Below are 22,961 nucleotides of genomic sequence, written 5' to 3'. Positions count from 1 at the left end.
GTATCTGGTGAGCCCAAGTTAACGGTCGTCTTGTTCGAACGCGGCCAAGCTTAAACGTCGAAGTAACGTATCTTGAAAAATATCCGTCGTAAACGCTGAGTTTTATAACTAACTTAGGTGGTATCTGCTGTCAAGGGTGCAATCACAGATAATTGACCAAGTAGCAATTTGAATCAAATATAGGAGGCGCTACAGTCTGTCTAATATCGGCTGAAAGAGGTAAAACAAACAAATGACGTGGTTTTTTGCTATTTTATTCAAATGCATTGCACCACAATTTGTCTGAAGCCTATATTTTATCACAAAGGGAAAACGTGGAACGTCATGTTTCACCTCTTTCTCTAGTTATTAAGTCGCCTCAAGGTAGCGCATTCAAATTTTAGAATTCCGAAGACCTCTTCTACCTATGACATGAAGCAATGTTCAAATTCATTTCTTTGTTGAAGTGGAAAAAGTATTATACAGGATGTTTCGGTGTAAATTATAAAACGTGCTGTTGCTTTTAAAAAATGGTGTTAATTTCTCTAACAGCTATCGGCGGTGGCTTAGGTCAAACTCGAGCGGTTATGGGCAGGGACGGCACGAACTAAAATTTTCGGGAGGGCGGAATTTCTGAATTTAGCTCATATGGAAAAAGCGTGTCACAATACGAAAAAATGAAATTTTACAGGACAAACGATTGAAGTTTAACTCTTCAGGCAATTTGCATTAAGAAAAGTAAGTTTGCTGTGCTTTCCAGTGATTAATATTGGGACAAAAAAATCTGTCATCATTTTCCAAAGAAGATAACGTCCTTTGAAGTCTTTTAAGCGAAGAAAAAAAAAGAAAATTGAAAATTTCGTATTATGGCACTCTTTTTCCGAACGAGCGATTTGCCCAATTTAACTACAAATTTCTTCGAATGATGATAATTTTGCCGAATGGAAAATTGTGCCGAATAGAACTCCAAATTATGCCGAATGAAAACAGTTTTGCCGAATATAACTCTAAATTATGCCGAATAGAACTTCAATTTAAGTCGAATGATGATAATTTTGCCGAACCGTCAGACAAAATTTGCCGAACAAGGAATTATTTTGGGACGTCATGGCGACTTCCCATTGGGGCGCCTCTGGTCGCAGAAGGAAGAAGTGTGATTTATATTTTGCTGGAGACTGCTTTATAATTCGAATTCTGAAGGGAAAACGCAGCACTTGGCCCACAAAGAGACAACGGAACTCTCTAGTTATCAATATGATCAGTGCTATGATACGGAATATCATATACACTGTCAAAACTACGGGTGCCTTCGACTAACTATTTGACTCCCTGGGGTGAAAACACGGGGCCTCAGGGTGCAATAGAGGCTAGGAAGTGTGATCAAGGTGAATGACGCTAATAAATGTGAAAACGGACCTCCTAAATGCATGGGTGAAACGCTGGCGCATGCGCTCTGACATCATTCAACCACAATCAATGGCGGACGCAGGAATAACTACGCACATGCACTTTCCCATTGAATCAAGTACGAAATTGGATTAAAACTCATAAGTTTCTGCGATTTACTCTTCAAAGTTTCGCGTAAGTACAGGCATTTGATCATAGTGCAGCTTTTAAGGCTTTCGAACATATTTAAAAGCGTTTCAAAGGTACGTTGACTCTTCAGTTAGCCGTTATGTACTTTTGCTATTTCTATCATGCATAAATTTTACCTAAAAATAGCTATCAGCACCGGATAAGTAACATTTAATAATCAAAACGCTTAAATTAGATGAAATTTAAAAAGTTATTTCAACTATTAATTTTGACTATGTGGTTTTACTTGCTTGTATTGTCAATAATCTTGTGGATTTTTAACTAAGAGATTTATTGTTAGCAATGTGATGCACTCTCAGCAAGTGAAGGAAACTCTACGATGATGCAAATAACAAAAACATAAAAGCACGAAAAAGAAAAGGGGGAAAGCGGATTGAGAAAAAGAAATTTCTTCTCCGTATTGCTTTTTTTTTTATTTATTTATTATCTCGTGTCTAAGTTAACTAGCTTTCCTCGGCGTTATTGCTTAAAGGGAATGACTGAACTTTTTTCGTCACTCTAGTAATAGTAAGAATGAATAACTCGTTAGAATTTGTTTTGGCTTTTAATTTATCGAAAGACTTGTGCTCTTTTATATTCTATACAGATATTCAAATGTCGAATCATATATACATACGTAGTAATATGGTGCTCTTGATTAAAATTTCGAACGTGATGAAACGATTTTATTTTTTCATGATTGCAATATAATTGAATATACTTACGCTCTTCATTTTCGGTACGATCGTGCTGCAGTAAATGTAACATATTAAAATTACTGAGCAATCCAAGTGGATGTACGAAAATTAGTGCACGGCAGACAAATTTAAGTCATGAACACTTCTAAACTATGTTCGAAAGTTTAAATGTGATCAAATGCCATAAAGTACAAGTTTTAATCATTTTCAGAACTATTCAATGTGTAAAATGTACCAAGACTTAGTTTTTTATAACTCAAAATAATAAATTATAATGCATACAATTGTTTACGGAAATGCACACAAAACCGAGGGGGGGGGGGGGGGCTCAGCAACAGGAAACAGAGGGTGCCAATATTCTGCCATAGGGTTCCGTTTTTCACCGCAGTGCACTCTGGGTGAAGGGTGCCGGTTTTTCGCCCGTGTTAAGAGTGCAATTTCGGCGCCGTAAAGAGTGCCGCTGGTGAACAAGCTTTTCACACTTGAAAAGTGCCAAATGCAACCTGTAGTTTTAACAGTGTACTTTCTCATTCTTATCGTATTCGTTCTGTTTTCCCCATAACTCCCCTAAAAGCACAAAACAGCTCAAAACTATCAAATACATATGAGGCAGTGAGAAGCAAAGGGATGTAAGTGGACATTTTCAAGTTTTGTGTAAAACGCGTGTCATCCTAGGTAGGCTTTCATTAAAACATTTTTATAAATCATGCTGTACAGCAGCACAAACCAGGTCTACTAGTACCATCAGTTGCCCCAAGACAGAGGAGAGGTTCACCTACCATGTGTACTGGTTATCTCTAAATTTTTGATTTTGCCACTTACATCCCTTTGCTTCTCACTGCTTCATATGCTTTTGTTATGCAAGAGCACATTTGAAAAAAAAAAGCTTTCTTTTGCTATACTTCAGACATAATATTATCAGTATTATAGCACTATCAAGAGAAAAAAACATTTCAGTATTGATTTTTTGTGATATTACTCTGATTGCAATATGTAAGTACAGTTTGCAGGAATTATAATTTGCAATATTTTGTGCATTACTTTAATTTAAAGTTTAAAGTTTGATATGGTTTTATAAAACCATAATTTGTTGTAAGATATAACAAATATAAGGTTTTGTTATAAGATATAAGGTACAAACTGTGCGTTGCAACATTTAAGGCAGTTACATTTTTACGATGGAAAGACAAACCATACGAACCAACCCGAGTAATTAGTTCATATGTTATGGCTAAAATTTCATAAAGTGGCAATCATTCAGTAATTCATTGAGATAAAACTCAATAATTCACCAAAAGTTGCAATACGCAGTTCGTGCTTTATCTTTAGATTGAATCATTTTTTCATGTGATATATTTTCAAAGAGTTTTCTTAGTTTAACAATGGTTGATATTTTAGAGAAATATTTTTACTATGTATATGCATTCCATATTTTTATTTATACTTGTGTATCTGATTCTTATCACATTTTAAAGCTTTTTTGAAGCATAAGTATTCCTATATTTATTTCAAATAAAGCATTTGTTTACTTAAATGGGGTTATTATTTCCATTTGTAATAATCCTTGAAAATTGCGTAAATTCTTGAGGTGTAGAATTTTTAAATAGTTTTGCTGTAAATACCATGCAAGGATTGTTGAACGAAATCATCATGACTTTCCACGCCAATACATCCAGCATCCACTAACAAATCCCTCCACCCCCCGTAATAAATATTTTTAAAAAAATATAGCTATTATGCTTAATTTTTTGAAAGCTCAGCTGAAAATGTGTTTAAATGCATTTTTGTTTTATTCCGCAATATGTGTTACTTGAAGTCTGATTCTCTGCAACTATTTCAAAATACACTTAGCCTTTTTTATTTCCTTGCATTTTAAGTAAAGCAAGTAAAAAAAAAAAAAAAAAAAAAAAAAACTTAAAATTCAGCTTAGTTTTCATTTTAACCATCCTTGAATGAATGTCTGCTATTGTTTTCATCATAACCTTTCTTGAGCCCGTACAAACGAATAAGCAACCGAAACATCCATTTTGACCCATTCCCGCTTATAGAATGAGTTTTCTTTTGCGCAATAACGTCAGGGGTGCCCACCTGAGAGGGAGGAGGGGGGGTCATGGCGCAGTCTGCGCCATTAAAATTTTTAGGGGGGGTTTTGAGGCGATATTTTTCATTTGGGGGGGGGGGGGTTGCGCCCTTGCTTTTAGGGGGGTGAGCATCCTAAATAACGTAATAGGCTTAGTTACGTTTCAACGTATGTAAACCTCTTGTTACTCCTGCCCAGAGTTCACTACCCCCTTCCAAAGTAGAAAATAATTCAAATAAAACTTTAAAACCAGAATATTTTTTAAATGTTTAATAGATGGTTGCTTAAATTTCCAAAATGGACTTCATTAAAAAGAAGTAACTTACCTCCTTTTAAAAGACTTAGTGTTTAAGAATGGACATGTTTAAAGCACTCATTTTAAAGACACGTCAATTGAGTTCCAGTTTGTGTGAAATTTTCATAGACCGCATAAAAATAAGAATTAAAAAAAAAAATAATTTGAATTTTGACCTTTTGAATTCAAATTATGTTTTTCGCAATCATGAGTGTGTGTGTGTGTAGGTAGGCATGTGTATTTATGTGTGTGTTGGGGGGGGGGGTATGTGTGTTTGCGTGTAGGGGGTATGTGTGTGTGTGTTTATGTCTGAGTGCTGGTATGAGTGTGTGGGCACGAGTGTGTGTATGTAGGCGTATGTGTTTACGTCTGTGTGCAGGCATAAGTGTGTGGGTATATGTGGTGTGTAGGTGTGTGTGTGTTTATGCATGTATCTGTGTGTGTTTGTGTGTGTGCAGGCATTAGTGTGTGTGTATGTAAGCGTGTGTGTAGGTTTGTATGTGTGTTTATGCATGTATGTTTGTGTGCCGGCATCAGTGTGTGGGTTGGTGTCTGTTTAGGCGGTGTGTGTAGGCATGTGTGTTTATGTCTGTGTGCTGGTATGAGTGTGTGGGCACGAGTGTGTGTATGTAGGCGTATGTGTTTACGTCTGTGTGCAGGCATAAGTGTGTGGGTATATGTGTGTGTAGGTGTGTGTGTGTTTATGCATGTATGCGTGTGTGTTTGTGTGTGCAGGCATTAGTGTATGTGTATGTAAGCGTGTGTGTAGGTGTGTATGTGTGTTTATGCATGTTTGTGTGCCGGCATCAGTGTGTGGGTGGGTGTCTGTGTAGGTGGTGTGTGTGTGTGTGTAGTTGTGTGTATGTAAGCGTGTGTGGTTTTCGCTAGAGGAGCAGCATCGTGAGGCCGGTCGACGGTGGTGCTGCAGAGGGAGGCGGGAGGGAAAATAAAATTATAGGTTCATCATAACTGTCAAGTGAGAACAATAAGCAATGTGATAGCTCAAAAAAAAAAAGAAGACAGAAGACCGTATAAAAACAGGTTTGCGTGTATAATGAACTCGGGGATGGTCACAATGGATATTCCGGTTGCCCATTCGTTTCTACGTGCTTAGTTACGGACTATGCATTTTTAATTTAAAAAGCTTTTAACTGAATTGGCCAATCACGCAAATACAGTCTTTAACGGGGGAAAAAAAAAACATCGACGCACCAAGAAGCAATCATCCGATTGCTTTGAAATTTTGTATGCATGAGTGTTTTGACCAGATATGCAAATGATTAAAATTTGGTGTCCAATGAATGAATAGTTTGATCTCCAGCGCATCAAAACTGCGCATCCAGCAGATGTATATAAATAAAGAGCATTTCTTCAACAGTTGTTAAAACTTTCGGTTTGATTGCGATTCAGCAACCTTATAACAACTTAAAAATGCCTCGCCGCATGGTTCGTGGTCATTACGAGCAACTTTCAGAGTTCAAACGAGGTCGTATCATTGGATTAAAAGAGGCCGGTTGGGAAAATCGGAGAATCGCACGTCATTTAAGTCGAAGCGATGCGGTGATTCGAAGATGCTGGCAAGGATGGGTGGAAAATGTCCGAGTTCAGCGTCAGGATGGTATCGGTCGACCTAGGGTCACAACAAATCGTGAAGACAGAGTGATTGTCGATCAGCTGTCACAGCGCTTTCTTCATCTCTATGAACCATCAGACGTTCAACCGAAACACCAGTGTCCATCATGACAATTTACAGGCGGTTGGGACAACGAAATCTACTCCCGTGCCGACGTTACGCCACCTGCCACTGACGCCTACACACTGCCGAGCCAGATTACAGTTGTGCATGGCTGGATTAGGTTGGAATGGAGCCGACTGGGGACGTATAGTCTTTAGCGACGAATCCGGCTTCCAACTGTGTCATGACGATCATCGAAGACGTGTTTGGAGACACCCTGGGCAGAGGGGTGTTCTGGTTTCACTTTTGCAAGCCACACTGGCCCTCAACAAAGCATTATGGTCTGGGGTGCCATTTCCTTTGATAACTGGACCCCTTTGGTCGTTATTAGAGGTACACTTACTGCACAGTGGTACGTCGACGACATCCTAAGACCTGTTTCGCTGCTGTTCCTTTTGCAGTACCCTCGTCTAGTTTTCAGCACGACAATGCCAGATAACATACGGCACGTGTTGCTATGAACAGTCTGCAAGCTTGTCAAATTCTTCCATGGCCTTCCAGATCGCGAGATCTCTCTCCCATCGAGCATGTCTGGGATATGATGGGATGACGATTGCATCTGGCAAGGAATGTTGATAACCTCGTCCGACAATTGGAGCGAATCTGGCCGGAAATACAGCAGGACACCCCCTGGGAGCTTTATCGGTGTTTGCCACGCCGTGCTTCAGCTTGTATCCAGGATAGAGGCGGGTCAATACCGTATTGGACTTGTTACTGTAACTCAGACATAAATTATTCAATTGTTCTGAGAATTTAATCATTTACTATTCTGTGCATTGTCTTCCTATCCACCAATTTTCGTCTCAATCGGATAACTCTTTCTTTGTGCGTCGATTTTTTTGTTATAGAGTAAATTACTTATTTTTTATATTACCTTTCAACAAATCCGTTTTTTATTATTTCTATTTGATGGCAAGTATGATGTATAAAGAGAAAAGAAAGAAACACATTAATAATTCACTGATTTTGTCACATGGATTTAATAACACTTTTTAAAAAATGATTTAATAAACAAGTGAACTACCAAGCAAAGCAATGAAAGTTTTAATACAAGATAAATGACTTAATACAAATGAACAATACTTGGAAGAACGATTTTGACCAATAGGAATGCGAGCTTGAGTTTTAGTTGAAGAGGGATTCTGTAGCCACGCCCATCATGGCTTTGAAAGATTAGCATCTTTACATTGGTTCTTGATATTTTTTTTGTGTAATTTACATTGAGGATACACCCTTTGTCCCCTCCTGGAAAAATTCGAAATCATGGCCCTGTTTGTAACTCTGGCGATGAAGTCCGTACTGAACTATGGACTGATGCAGCACTGGTTTATTGAACCTTTTCAATAAACTGAATTTTTTTGAGTAAGTAAAAAATCCTTATTATTAATAATGTCCTTAAAACAACATATATTCTCCTCTTAGACTGTACGCATTTATATTTTTCGATTTAAATTGCGAATATCTTAATATATAAAAATCTTCTGTGCGAACGTTTGTCACCATAAAGCTTTTAAACGGCTCTACCGATTTTGATCAAATTTTTTGTGAATAGTTAAGTTGTGGCAAGCATGGTTTCGAAGCGCGATGGATCGTATCGGAAACGTTTTTGTTAATTAATTAATTTAAACATTGGATGGTTATATCTCCGAAATAATTAATATTTATTTTAACCTATTGTTGAGCGAGAACTGAAATAAATATTTAACCCGTTGCCAAAGGGACAATAAGAAAACCAGCTCTGTTTTTTGTAATGAAATTTCCCACTGTGATATGTCAATTGAGAATAGATAAAACGTAGAGAGAGAAAGTGAAGCCTTCATTTCTTGAAAAGCAACGATTTTAGGTCCCGTGATATATTTTAAAGTAAAGTACTGGAAGGTTCAAGCAAAACGTCTGTTCTGTCGTCGTAATTGAACCATGTGACCGGATCGGTGCTTTAGCTTTTACTAACCAAATGATCAAAAAGTACCGTACCTAGCATCATTTGTTTCTCGGCTGAAATCTATCTGAGTATTGGTACCAATGTCAAGAATACTTTAAGAAAATAAAGTAAAAAAAAAAGTATAGTAAATAAAATAAGAAATATCTAACTTATCAGTACATTATTAAAGGAAAAGATGATGGAATTTAATGACGGAACAAATTTTATTTTCGTCCAGATAAATGACAATAGGGTAGTTCTGTTGAACACAAAGACATCACATTTATCTGACATTTTGGTTTCAAGAATCACGTTGAAACAATAACCTGTACACAAAAAATCTTTTGAAGCTAATTTACTTTACGTTTTATATTTGCTGTTTTCCTGATATCGTAGCCTACATACAAGAGCAGTAGATTCCATCTTTCTAATTTGAAACATTTGCAAAGAATGAAAATTTTACTGTTCTTCCCAAAAAATCTTTTCCGATAAGCCTTTTTTGCACAAGAGCACAAATTTTTGCTTCAACAGGCATTGAAAATTTTTTAAACGCCTTATCATACTAATAAAATACCTAACAATTACGACGACATTGAAATTATTTTAATTCTTTGATTTTCAAAGACGTCTGGAGAAACAATTCATGTTTGTTCTATTTTGCACTGATGCATCTGTGACGCCATTCATGGTTCGTGCCATTACAGACACTGAGACGTTATTCTACGTCTAAAGGAGATCCAGCATAACCATAAGGGACTTGAGCAACAGCTTTTCAAATGTGGTACAGAAGACAGGATTCTGTTAGAACCAAAATGTCGGATTAGTCTACCTGTCTTTCAAAATGGCTCAAGTTAGTCATTTTAACCCTAAAAACAGGTGGGTAGGTTGATGTCTCCGAAGACGTTCAGTTCAAAAAGGCACGCCAGAGTGATGAACGCAGCATACAGAAACAGGCAAACGATGCCCACAGTCCTGTTGAGATGCCAACCGGACAGTCTGAAAGTGAGCACCAGAGAGATCAGCGTCACCAGCAGGGTACCCGTCGTGTAGGTCATGGCGGAGCTGTACACCAGCAGGTACCCCCTTCTGCTTATAAGAGTCTTCACCAGCCAAGGAGCGGCCAAGCAAAAAGACAAGTCGAATGTGTTGCTTCCCAGAAGGTTGCTGATGGCCATGTTGCCCAAGCCTGGAAATTTCAAAAATGATTCAATCGATTGATTAAATGGCGAAAAAGTCTAGACAAACCACACTGATCAATGTGCTCAACCGTAGGTGGGGCATTCCAAGGTATTTTTGACATTATGTAGAGTCCGTAACGTGACCTTTTTTTGCCATAACTTTTTAATTTACCGTTTGATTTGCAAATTATTTTAATTTGAGCTGGCGTGTTGGTAGGAAAAGATCAAAATAAAATAATATGCTAATCAAACAGTAAATTAAAAAGTTATGGCAAAAAAGGTCACGTTACGGACTCTACATAAATGTCAAAAATACCTTGGAATGACCCAGGTACTAAAATTCATGAGCAAGCACCAAACAAAAAAAAAGAAATGATAGTAAATGAAAAAGTTCCAAGCTAAATGCAAAACAGCTTAGGATTGGGAAAGCTCCAAACAAATTAAAGATGCCGAAAGCACAAGTTTCAAGCGAAATAAGAGATAAGATAGCAAATGGGCAAGCTACAAGCAAAACAAGAGGTATGACAGCAATTTGGAAAGTTCAAAGGTGGAAAGTTGCAAGATAGCTAAGGAAAGGGAAAGCTCCAATAAAAATAGCATACAGGGTGTTTCTGAACTCTTGGGCAAAACTTTAAGGGGGTATAGTACACATCTGGACAAACAATATAATTGTAAAAAAAAAGGCCCAAACGTTTTCCGAAGGATATAGGCGCCATTAAAGTTTAGGGTCCAAAATTTCAAATCATCATAAAAAACGGAAAAATCGGTAGATTCGTTTGCGGTTTTCGTTAAAATTATTCTTTTTATCATTTTTTCTTGAAGATAAATTTTGAAGATGTAGTTTAAAAAATGCTGATAGAGGGTGCTTGAGGCTTTGGAGTAAAGAAGAATTTTTTTTATCCGCTATTTTTGAATCTTGTTAAATGTTTTCTAATGCTTGGACTTAAATTTTGAGCTAAAAATCTGAATTATTGGGAGTGATTAAGTAGCGAAAACTGAACTGTCTTCAAAGGTCAAAGTCCACTTTGTCACAAAAAACTGTATGCATCAAGAATAAATTGAGCTGCAAACAACAAACTCGATAGGAATGTAGTTTGGTAGAGATAATTTAAATTCTGCCGCCAGTTACGAAAGGGTAAACGTGCTACACTGTTATAACCAGGGGTTCCAGACGAGTGAAAATATTCCCTCTAAGGTGAAAGCATAGTGCCTGAAGGTGCAATGCAGGCTAGAAAATAGAGCAGAGGAGCCGAAACAGCATGCAATCCCAAAAAGACTCATTGCGCATGCGCTTTTGCCTTAGACATACATTCAACCACCTCAATATGGCGGACAAATGATGATTGCGTTTGTGTGTCTTTCACATTGAATGAAGTACACTATTGGATTAAAACACAACTTCTCTAGGATTAATTATCCGAAATTACAAGTAAGTACAGTTTTTGATCACTTTGTAGCTTTTAGGGCTTTCAAACATAGTTAAGTGTTTAAAAGTGCATTTATTGCTTTTCAGTAACCGTTACTATCGTGAAATTTCCATCATTCAAAACGCTACTAAAGGTATCTGTCATTTTTTTCTTGAGTACTCGATAAACATCTTTTATTAATCACCAAAAAAAAAAAAAAAAAACACCTACTATAAGATTATCAATAATCAACTAGTGAGAGTCTTAATAAAAATGATTCTTGTGCTTCGTAGATTATAACAGAAAGCTAGCGAAAAAAAATCTCTCTCAGTCTAGCTCTTTTTTTTTTTTTTGCTTTTTCATTCAAGTGTTAGAATCATTTCCTGTTAGCGGTTAGTGTCTCGATAGCGTTAGAAATTTCTTTTGGTTTTTTAACTGTCGAAAAACTTTATGTGCATTTTATTTTGTTACTCTTGATTAACGTTTATGAAACGATTTTGTTTTTCCGTATCTGTAATATCCCTGAATATTTTTGGCTCTTCATGTAAATAATCCATAAGTACAGCTATGCTTCATTTTCGGAATGCGTCATGTTTTAGTAAATGTATAATTTCTCACATTATTTAAATAATTACTCGTCTTGAAATTATAACGATTTGTGACAGATCTTTGATACCAAGTAAAGGGGTAGATATTTATTGTTTTATTAATTCTTAACATTACTTTTTGTAAAAAAAAAAAAAGAAAAAAACCTCACGAGAACTCTGAATTTTTCACATGTTTTGAACGTCCCCAGAGTTATTAATATTATTTATTTTATGAATTTTTAAGAAAACGATAAAGATTTCACTGTTCCGCCAAAGTTTTTCATTTGCTTTTACCGCGCCCGTGGGTCAAAAGAGGTTGAGAGACACTGAGTTAGAGCAATGAGCATTTAACTATGTTGAAAACTCTGAAATATGATCAAATGCTGTAATTACATGTTTTAATCATTTCCAGTATCGAGTTCAATGTGAAAAATGTCCAAAACGTAGAATATCATATAAATCAAAACAAAACTTATAAAAAGAAAAAAAAATACACAACTGTATTCAAAAACGCACACAATACGGGGGAGGAGGATCTATAGTAAGGGTGCCATTTCTCTCTCCAAAGGTTCTTTTTTTTCACTTCGGCTGTCTATTTTTTAAAAGGTGCCTGTTTTTCACCCTACTTAGAGGTGCGATTTCGGCTCCGTATTTGGTGCCGCTGGTGAACAAGCGTTTCTCCCTTGAAAGGTGCCGAATGCATCCTGTAGTTTTAACAGTGTATGCGCATACAAGACGAACAGATAGGTACGATTGAAAGTGTGAAAGGTTGTGTGAAAGGGTACTTCAAACGAAACTATAGAATTGTAAGGAGGCTATTGTGATTAGGACGACCTTTTAGAGGTATCCAGCGAGACTCCCCGCCCTGCTCCACCCGAAGGCTTTTCAGGGAACTAGCTAAAGCTAGGAAGGCTCTCGTTGTCTAACCACAATTATGATGCCAGCCAGCGACCCGGCTGTGTTATACGAACAATTGTCGAACTTTTTAAAGGGACGTACAGTAGGTCTCAGAGAAGCAGGTTGGTTGTACGAGCGTATCTGCCGACACCGTGATCGGAGAGATATGGTAGTAGCTTAGTGTGGGTAAAAGTAAATGAATCACTTCAATGATTAAGGCATTCTAGAAACAGAAATGAGCACGAAGATCATAAGAACGGCCACTTCCGAATCAACAAGGTCGCTAATATTAGTTCCATGCCGTTTAACACCTTCCAAGAAACTGCTGGTATCAAGAAAAACAATCATGAGTAGATTGAAAGACGCTGATCGAACCGGCTTCTATTTCGTCGATTGGATTTTCGCTGCACTTGATTAGCTGGGTTGTGACAACAGAAGGCATGTTGTCTTCAACGATGAATCCCAATTTAATTCCAGTCACAGATAACCTATTTTACTCCATATCACGCCGTGTTTTGTCTTGTATAGCTGCTAGAGTAGGCTATACAACTTACGGTTTTGTAATCTTTATTGTGTCATAACTTCTTAATAAAACAATCTTTTGTTCTGAATCTGTAATCATTTCCTTATCTTGTCATAGGCCACATCCGTTTTAAGTTTCGTGAAGATCGCTCATTTCCTTCTGGGGCAATGTATTTTTTTTTTTTTTTTGTGACAGTGTATTTCAACTTCTGAACACAGTTCAGTTTGTGCGACTAAATCATGCCCAATGATTCTGATTTTGAGCTGAAAATTTAAGTTTAAGTACAAGCATTAGAAAATATTTAATGAGATTCAAAAATAGCTGTGAAAAATAGTTGTTTGTTACTCTAAAGTCTAGAGCGGCCTCTATCTGCATTTTTCCAACTACATTTTCAAAATTTACTTTCAAGAGAATACCGATAAAAAGAATAATTTTAGTGAAAACTGCAAACGAATCGACCAATTTTTCCGTTTTTTATGATCATTTGAAATTTTGGACCCTAAACTTGAATGGCGCCTATCTCCTTCGGAAAACGTTTGGGACCCTTATTTTTGCCATTATATTGTTTGTCCTGATGTGTACTATCACCCTTTAAAGTTTTGTCCAAGGGTTCAGAAACATCCTGTGTAGGATATCGAAGGGACACGTTTCATGCAAAACAAGATATGAGATAGTGAATAGGAAAGCACCAAGCAAAACGAGAGATAGGATAGCGAATTGGAAAGCTCCAATCGGTAAAAGAAAGGAAAAAAAAGAAAAACCGGATAGAGCACGGGAAAGCTCCTAGAAAAATATATGAGAAACTAAAGCATGAGAAAGCTTCTAGCGAAACGAAAAGACAATTTAATAAATGGTAAAGTTGCAAGCAAAGAGGGCGAAAAGAGTTCTTCATCTTCATACAGATCGAAGCTTCTGCGAATGCGAGTTGATCTCCCTCTCTCAGTCTTTTCGATGCCATTCGTATTTGTTAGCAGCATTCATTGTTAGTTAAGTGTTCATATTTTGCTAATAATCGCGTGGAATAATGTGAGGCTCAATAATAGAAAACTAAAATAGTGCTAATATAGTAAGCAGTAAGTTACCACCTTCCTAAGTCAGAGCAAAGGCAGAACTATATACAATATATCGAAAGCCCGTTTATACATTCAGAGACTGCAATTTCGTCCTTGTTATAGGCTCATTAATCTGGAATAGAGAATAACCGAGCTTGAGGCAGATGTCATCTCACTGACGACATGGTGCGGTTCAATTCATGAGTCGAACCGTACTACAGTAAAACCTGTCTACAACGATAGTGTTGGGACCTAAAACAAATATCGTAATAGACAGGTTATCGTTATAGACAGTTTGATTATTCATGCTGGCAATTTATTGGGGGCAAAAAAATACTGTTATAGGCAGGTTATCGTTATAGACAGTATCGTTATACGCAGGTTTCACTGTATGTCTGCGAACTCTCTCTCTCTCTCTGATGAGATAATTTCCCTTTATCTGCCAGTTGTTGGCACTCTCAGCTTCAATGAGATGACATCTGCCTCAAGCTCGGTTATTCTCTATACCAGACTGATGAGTCTATAAGAAGGACGAAACTGCTGTCCCTGGATGGGATAACCGGGCTGTCCGTATATTACATGTACATGTAGTTGTAGTGCCAATATAGTCATATGTTGCTGACTGTGTCATTAAAAAAAGAAAGAAAAAAATGATCGTTTTTTTCTAGCATAAAAAGGGCAGCGATGAGTTTCATTGTGGCTGTAACTAGACCTAGTGAACTTTTCTTGAAACATTACAGTTAAATTAAAACAAATCTATTGAAAAGTGATCTGCCTCTTGTCTACAATCGCTTGAATTATTACACACACACACACACACACACACACAAAAAAAAAAAAAAAAGAGCTTAAAAACTAACCGTTTTTAGCGACAATTATAGTGGCAATGAGATCCGGCACGCTAGCCCCGGCAGCTAAAATGGTCAATCCGGCTACGGAGTCGGGAATCAGCAGAGTATAACCTAAAAGTGAAGAACATCCACTTGAGTATTCAAACAAAAAAAAAATACAGAAATAGAAAGATATATATATATATATATATATATATATATATATATCTTTTGCGCCGCACTGTATAATGTGTTATAATGTTATAATAGTGTGCATTCAGCAGGACAGTCAACTCAAACTTTCTAGGGCGAAGCAAAGACCTTATTTTATGCGGTCCTTTCCTTACACTTAGTTTTTCCGGGCTAGATTGGTGAGGGTTTAAGGTGGCGGGTAGGTAACTAAAAAATTCAGAATTTTCTTTTAAAGGAAATATTTCTTCTTATAGTGCAGAGAAAGTTTTGGGGCTAACTATAACCTGAAAAGTAAACGATCGCAACACCAATTGCCTGCTGTAGGTATTTTTTACCGTAAAATTTGTGACATAGAATATTATGAAAAGAAACAGACAACATAAATGCCAGTACTTGGGATCGTTAAAACACTAGGGGTGCCCCATAAGTTAGTAAACACTTGTAAAAAATTGAAATTTTACTTGCAAGTAATAACTAAAAAAAAAAAAAAAAAAATTCCAAAATGCTAAAGATTCCATTTTTAGCAAGTGTTTACGAACTTTTGGGATAACCTAATAGGATTAAATCAAAAAGCCCTGAAGTCTGTAAACGCTGTACTGATACACCCTGTATAAGGAAAAACTGACTTATACTCATTAAATAAAAAAAAATCACTGATTCCCAGTTGAGCGAGCTTTGAAATTTTCAGATTTTTGACGATTCGGATTTTAGACGCTTGGTTTTTCGACGTTCTACTGTACCACCATTAGGGTAGCCGAAAAAAGGAAATTTTTGCTAAGCAACTTCTAATAGCAAAAAAAAAGTTGTGTATTGCCATCCTAAACGTGTAAAAAATAATTAAAAAAAATATATTTAGGACTTCAGATCGCGCATTAGCAGCAAAGTTTGGAAATAAGGTAAAAAAATAGTCAATTTTAAAATATTTTTTTTTAAAAATCCAATTAGACGGAAGAGATGGATTTATATGAAAACCTTTATATTTTTCAAACATCAGTGACAAAACTGAGTCGTAAGTTCAACTTCACACCTTGATCGAAAAGTAGAAACTTGTTTAAAACCATATAGTTATTATGAAAGTTACTTTAGAATTGTATACGTCTTGTCAATAAGTTCAGTTTTCTTGCACTGTTAAAAATTTTCCGGGAAATTTACGGTAATTGTTACTGGCATCCATTTTGCCAGTAACTCTTACCGTAAAAATCAAATGTTACTGTAAAATTTAACGGTTTCCTCGGTAGGCCACAGCAACCAATTGGAGCTGGGATCGCTTATTTTTCCGGTATAAATTACCGTAAAAATCAGCGATGCGTTAGGTCCGCCATTTTACAGTAACAATTACCAGAAAGTCTTCCTGAATTTTTAACAGTGTGGGAATTGCAGAGCGGAGTACAAAGTGCAACCACCTACTTGGGGTGAGTTCTGGGTTGTTAATGCAACACAATATAATTGCATTTCCAGCAAAGAACTGTATAGTGCACATTTGCTGTAAAAAAATCCACAAATGGGATCTTAAAAGAAGAAATACTGCAATATACAAAATAAGCTAAAAACGTCGATTTTTGGTTGATTTCACATAACTTTGCGGCTTATGCGCAAACTAAAAACTGTAAAGGAATGTACATATTTTCAAAGATACATTAAAAGACTATTAAAAGGAAGCATTTAAACGGGATTGGAACAAACATTCTGAACATTTGAAATTTCATAAAAATATTTGAAAATTGACCATTTTTTACCTTTTTTTTCAAACTTTGCTGCCAATGCGCGATCTGAAGACATAAATATTAATTTTTTACGTTATTTTTCCCATGCTTAGGATGGCAATACACAACTTTTTTCAGCTATTAGAAGTTGCTTCTCGAAAATATCTTTTTTTCGGCCCACCCTAACTCCCATGATCGGAAAATCCCCTACTCACCGATGATGGTGACCATCCAGACAGCGAGGTAGGAGAGCGATCCCATCCAGACGACGGACATGAGGAAGGTGAGAGGGAAGCAGCACCTGTTGCCCTCGTTCCCGATCGGAGGGATGGTGATGCGGAAGAGCAGAGATGCGGGCCACATCACCGCACGCCACGCGCTGCGACAAGGGCTCGCGGCTCCGTCTGCAATTGGATCAAATAGAAGCTGCTTTTGAGGGGAATAGTAGGGGAGATAGCGACAGTTTTTAATACATTATTTACATAAAGCCAGAATTTTTTTAAATCTTAGATTAGTTTACGTAAAAGAAGAAAACGCGAGTCTACCAAAAAGTTATCGTTGCAATAATTAATAAAAAATTTTGCAATATGTTGCAAAAACTTGTGAAATTGTCTTATATATATATAAGGCTGAAACTCGGTAGTATTATTGATTACGTATAAACATAAGGAAAAATATATGTCTACCGCGTCCGAAGCGTTGCCATGCCGTGTCTACCACCCACGCAAGGTGCGAAAAAATCAGTCAATTTTGACTTAAATATATAAGACTAAATTTTTTTTTAATAATTGTTTATAATGTATAAAATATAAAAACAAAAGTCTACCAGTTGTGTTACGTTGCAAAGGCATGATAGACGCCACGGAATGTCGACCTCGTACCTTGATGTACCGTTTATAGGGCCGCTAGCGCTCGCTCAAAAAAGTTTGCTTGTCGTCGCGAAATTTCAATAAATAAAGCTGATTTATTTTTTAATAAATTGTTTAAATCCTATTTTCACTAAAATTTTTAGTCTACCGTGACTAAGAGGTTGCATAGTCTTTGGTAGACGTTGCTTAAAATATAAGTTAGTTGGAGAAGTATGATTATTTTATCTTTTCATTCTTTATAAATGAAAATTTTTCAATTATTATTATTATTTTATGATTACAATTTTCTATCATATTTAAATTGATATTCATACTTTTGCTACATTATTCATATATACATATATATATATATATATATATATATATATATATATATATATATATATATATATATATATATATATATATATATATATATATATATATATATATATATATATATATATATATATATATATATTTACTTCAAAAATATTTTGAATTACCACCTTTTCAAATACATTTCGTAAATGTGGAAGTAAAGCTGTTTATTCATCTACTGCGAAGAAAGAAGAGGGGAGAGGGGAAGGACACGCCTATAATAACCTTGGGTCTGGGGCCTGGGCCTGAGTAAGGCCCCTATAGTGGAGGAACCGACGCATTCACCATTTTGGACAAACTTGATCCAGTGCTTCGCGGCGATTGCATTGCTGCTGATGTTTATATTTCTTTAGCATATGTTAAATTGGGTCAACAGATAATAGCCATCTGCAGAACTGAAAAATCTGTCTTACTGCATTTACTAGAAAATAACAGATTTTTTTAAAAAAATAATAAGCACTTTTCATAATGCACTCAAAAGTACAAAATAACTTTTCTGGGGCAGAAAGGACAATTTAAGAATTCCTGTAGTTTTCAAAAATTTCCAAGAAAATGACACCACAAACGAAGAAAAGTGCGGTTCTAGTCATGTAGAGAATGTTTTACCATTATCTAGCTTTCAATCACAAATTTGAGTGTTGAAACACGCATTTTTTTTTTTTCCTTAATGGGAAAGTTTGGTTTAAAATGACTTGAGCGCACTTTTCTTCGTTTGTGAAATCTTTTTCTTCAAAGAATTAAAAACTACTGGTACACTTAAATTGTCCTTTCTGACCCAGAAAAGTTATTTTGTCCTTTTGAGTGCATTGTAAAAAGTGCTTGTTATTATTATTTTTTTAAATCTGTTATTTTAAAGTTTTTCGTTTTCAAACAAAATTTTACTTTAGAATATGATTTTTTCAGCGTTACGTTGTACCTTAAGGTTAAACAAATCATTTAATAAAATTCTGAAGTCTGTAAGTGGTCTAGTTGCTGAGTATACGCAAAAGAATTATTCACAACATAATTAACTTGGGATAAAGATCCTAATACGTCTTTTTACTTAGCCCCCTTATCGATTATTGGCATAGATGCATAGATGAGGATAAAAACCTTAAGAAAGCAACGACTGTGAATAAATTTCATTCTTGCTCCAGAGAGGACTTGATTCAAAATTTCCATTATGATTACTATTAACATTACATTTGCAAGGCAACAAAATTTGTAACAATGGATTTTATATTTAAACATTTAATGGGGAAATTACATCAAATTTGCTATTTTCCATCCTAACCGAAATAATGATGTTATTTCAGAATTTTAATTTTTCAGTCTTAAGTTGTACCTTAAGATTAAGCATATCATTTAGTAAAATCCAGAAGTCTCTTAGTGATCTAGTTGCTGAAATATAAGCAAAAGCACGCTTACTCCATGACAATCAGGCCAAGTGTAATAAAAGTGCTTAAAAAGAAATCAATTCTGAACCACCAAAATTTCTCATCTATGATGGATTCTTTTTATTATATCTAATGAAAGAAATTCCATTATCTTATGCTATGATATTGAGAAAATTATTAAGTATGTTCAGCAGTATTCGTAGTAATTGTTTTCGACTCGTACCCCGTCTCCTTCCATAAAAGATAACGAACATATCGTCACCTCAGAGCAATAGTAAGATATCTAATCCCAGAAATAACACTAAGATATCTTACTATTGTTCTGAGGCGACGATATATTAAGCGGAACTCTCAGAGGTCAAAAAGTTCAAATAGGAAACTCTGCAACACGTCCCTCTGACTTTTTGAATCAATTAAAAAATATTACTTTTAAAGAAGATTTGCTAGAATATTTATTAAAAAACTGGGAACGAGATAACAAAGCGATTTATTTTGAAGATAAATTTGTGTATATTAACTACAAACAGTGTTATAGATTTGAAACCATCAACAGAAAAGTTGTAAAAATAGTAGATCATATTCAATCGTGCTCCAGACCGCGAAGAATCCGACACAAAAATGATTTACCATCTTTGTAATTTTTGAAGAGCTGCAGCCTGCATATGACGTCCACCTACGATGTTCAGACACTGATGTATTAGTTATAATATTGGCTAACATGAAGTTTTTGAATTCTTAAATAAAGGTCTGGATGGAAGTTGGCGTTCGAAAATCATTAAGATGTATCAATGTCTCTGAACTTTACAAGAATTTAGGAGAAAACGTTTGTTCCGCCTTGGTTGCTATACATGCAATGACTGGTTGCGATCAAAATCCGGCTTTTTTCCGAAATGGAAAAGTCCGGCCTTACGCTCTATTTACGAAGTCGGAAGAATACACAGGAGCGTTAACAAATTTGAGTAGGTATCAGCCATCGCACAATGTAAAGTGCATGTCGCAAATTCAAATACAACTCGAAATTTCGGAAGAGTTTGTGCGCCAAATGTACAGACAAAATAAAATGAAAAAAAAAATAATGATGCAAGAACCATTACGTTTTTAAAAATTTATAAAAAATTTTGAAAAAAATATAAAGTAATTCTCGAAAACGTGAAGAGTTTTGATCCGTCATCCTTAACCCTATGTTCATCTGAACTTCGTGAACATTTCCTCAGTACAGCTTGCATTTCGCAAATTTGGACAAATTCTAATTTAAAAAATCTGACAAGCTTATCACCTCTTGATTGTGGGTGGAAAATTGAGGACAACTGATAAGTTTTTAAACGGTTTACTGAAAACAATTACCGCAAGCAATAAAAGATGTTACATTCGAAGCACAGTCTTCTGCCTCAGGTAATCATTTGTTTTTTCAACCAGACTTGGCTTTTAATACAATTCTTTCTTTTTTTTATCAATTGTTTTCTATTACAGATATTGATGATTTTACCAAGACAGCTAATAATAGTACCGACATTCACAGTGATGATGATTATTCAACTGACAATGATGCTAAGTTGAGTGTAAGATATTTTGAATATGAATTCAGCAACGAAAGCGAAAACGAAAATTATTTGGCCGAGTCATACGTAAGCGACGATGCACCTGATGAATAGTTCGTTTAAATAAAATTATGTTCCTTGCTGCAGTTTTATAGGTTACTAGTGGTAACCGCACGGCTTCGCCCGTAATAGGAAAATTTAAAGGTCTTTTGCTTCGCCTGTATATTTACAAAGAATGTATGGTGAATTTTCTCGCCAATTGGCCTGTGGCCATGTTACGGTTCCACTTTATGATAATTTCTTAATTTACTCGTCCATCTTATGATAATTTTGTTCTTAAAATTGGAATAGAAAAAGAATCACATCGAATTTTCGAAAAATCGCTTCGAGGTGCACACCCCCATGTTACAAACTAACTTTGTGCCAAATTTCATGAAAATCGGCCGAACGGTCCAGGCACTATGCGCGCCACAGAGATCCAGACATCCTACAGACATCCTCCGGACATCCAGACAGAGAGACTTTCAGCTTTATTATTAGTAAAGACTAATTAATACGTAAAGTACTGTTTATTTGATTATTTTTAATTATTTATTGTTAGGTAAGATCGATGCAAAAAATTGTATTTCATAAGTACTTGACCATAAAAAATAATTAAATAAAAGAGGCATAATTTAAAAGGTGAAGACATTATTAATGAAAAATAAATTTCACTATAATTTTGTACATAATTTTAATCAAATATTTTTTAATTTGGTTTAAATGTTAAAATTATTTTTTTAATATGCTTAAATCATTCATACTTTTCCAACTACTTTTTAATCTAAGCAACGTCTACCAAAGACTAAGGAACCTCTTAGTCACGGTAGACTAAAAATTTCAATAAAAACAGGATTTAAACTATTTATTAAAAAATAAATCAGCTTTATTTACTGAAATTTCGCGACGACAAGCAAACTTTTTTGAGCGAGCACTAGCGGCCCTATAAACGGCACATCGAGGTACGAGGTCGACATTCCGTGGCGTCTATCATGCCTTTGCAACATATCACAACTGGTAGACTTTTGTTTTTATATTTTATACATTATGAACAATTATTTTTAAAAAATTTAGGCTTATATATTTAAGTCAAAATTGACTGATTTTTTCGCACCTTGCGTGGGTGGTAGACACGGCACGGCAACGCTTCGGACGCGGTAGACATATATTTTTCGTTATGTTTATACGTAATCAATAATATTACCGAGTTTCAGCCTTATATATATAAGACAATTTCACAAGTTTTTGCAACATATTGCAAAATTTTTTATTAATTATTGCAACGATAACTTTTTGGTAGACTCGCGTTTTCTTCTTTTAAGTAAACTAATCTAATATTTAAAAAAAAATCTGGCCTTATATATATTGTCGTAAAATTTCGGTCGCTATCTCCCCTACTAGAAGTATCATACAAAATATAACAATCTATCTTATATAATTAAAAACTGAGCGTATGTAACTATGTATGTATGTATGACCAAGTTACTTCTCCCGAACGCCAATGAACTGACCATCGAACCACGTATCGAAGGATCGTCCCGTCTTTATGTTTGGCTACATAACATAATCCTCTGATAATAATTAGCAGATATATCAATTTAAAACTATATATGAATTATGACACTTAGACTTCGACATAAAATCCCTATTTTTCGAAGGCATTCCTCCATTCAAATTATTATTCAGTGCTTCATCTCAACTTTTCGTAACAAAGTTTTTATTAAAATTTGTAGCGGTGAAGAAAACCATTGAAAAAGATGTGTTGCCATTTTCTTCTCGAATATGAAGAAATAAAATTCTAGTTTTTGTTTTAAAGGCCTTTTCTGTAATCGGGGAATTTAAAATATTTGCTTTTTGGTTATTTTTCTGCAATCTGCCGCAAAATTGAACTTTTTTTTTTTTTTTGTTCAAGACTGAGTGTTGAACACGCATCCCTTGACATAATTTTTATCTTCGAGGTGGACCGTGCAAAGGCGGGCGTCGCAGCTAGTAAAAATAGTTGTATGTGTGTGTGTTCCTCATACAAATTCACAGTTCTGTACCTTAGAGCCAGAACGACGTAAGTCACATTATGATAAGTTCACAGTAGAGAGGAAAAACTTTTTTTCTGTCCCATGCAAGGGACGGG

At 35.5% G+C, this 22,961-nt stretch overlaps 1 protein-coding gene across 1 annotated transcript in view; it reads right to left on the bottom strand.

Annotated features, from left to right (window-relative positions):
* Positions 1-8,374: 8,374 nt before the first annotated feature.
* LOC129223304 (sodium/potassium/calcium exchanger 4-like) overlaps positions 8,375-22,961 on the bottom strand; it is a 41,023-nt gene continuing 26,436 nt past the window's right edge. The window contains exons 8-10 of the mRNA XM_054857869.1: positions 16,867-17,055; positions 14,787-14,888; positions 8,375-9,469 (exon numbers count right to left, since the gene is read on the bottom strand). Of these exons, the coding sequence (XP_054713844.1) occupies positions 9,150-9,469; positions 14,787-14,888; positions 16,867-17,055 (611 nt within the window). The 3' untranslated portion in view covers positions 8,375-9,149. The remainder of the gene's footprint in view (positions 9,470-14,786; positions 14,889-16,866; positions 17,056-22,961) is intronic.

The sequence above is a fragment of the Uloborus diversus genome, chromosome 5 (genome assembly GCF_026930045.1).
Source record: "Uloborus diversus isolate 005 chromosome 5, Udiv.v.3.1, whole genome shotgun sequence".
NCBI classification, from domain to species: Eukaryota; Metazoa; Arthropoda; class Arachnida; order Araneae; family Uloboridae; genus Uloborus; species Uloborus diversus.
This window is presented reverse-complemented; position numbering and strand designations above follow the sequence as displayed.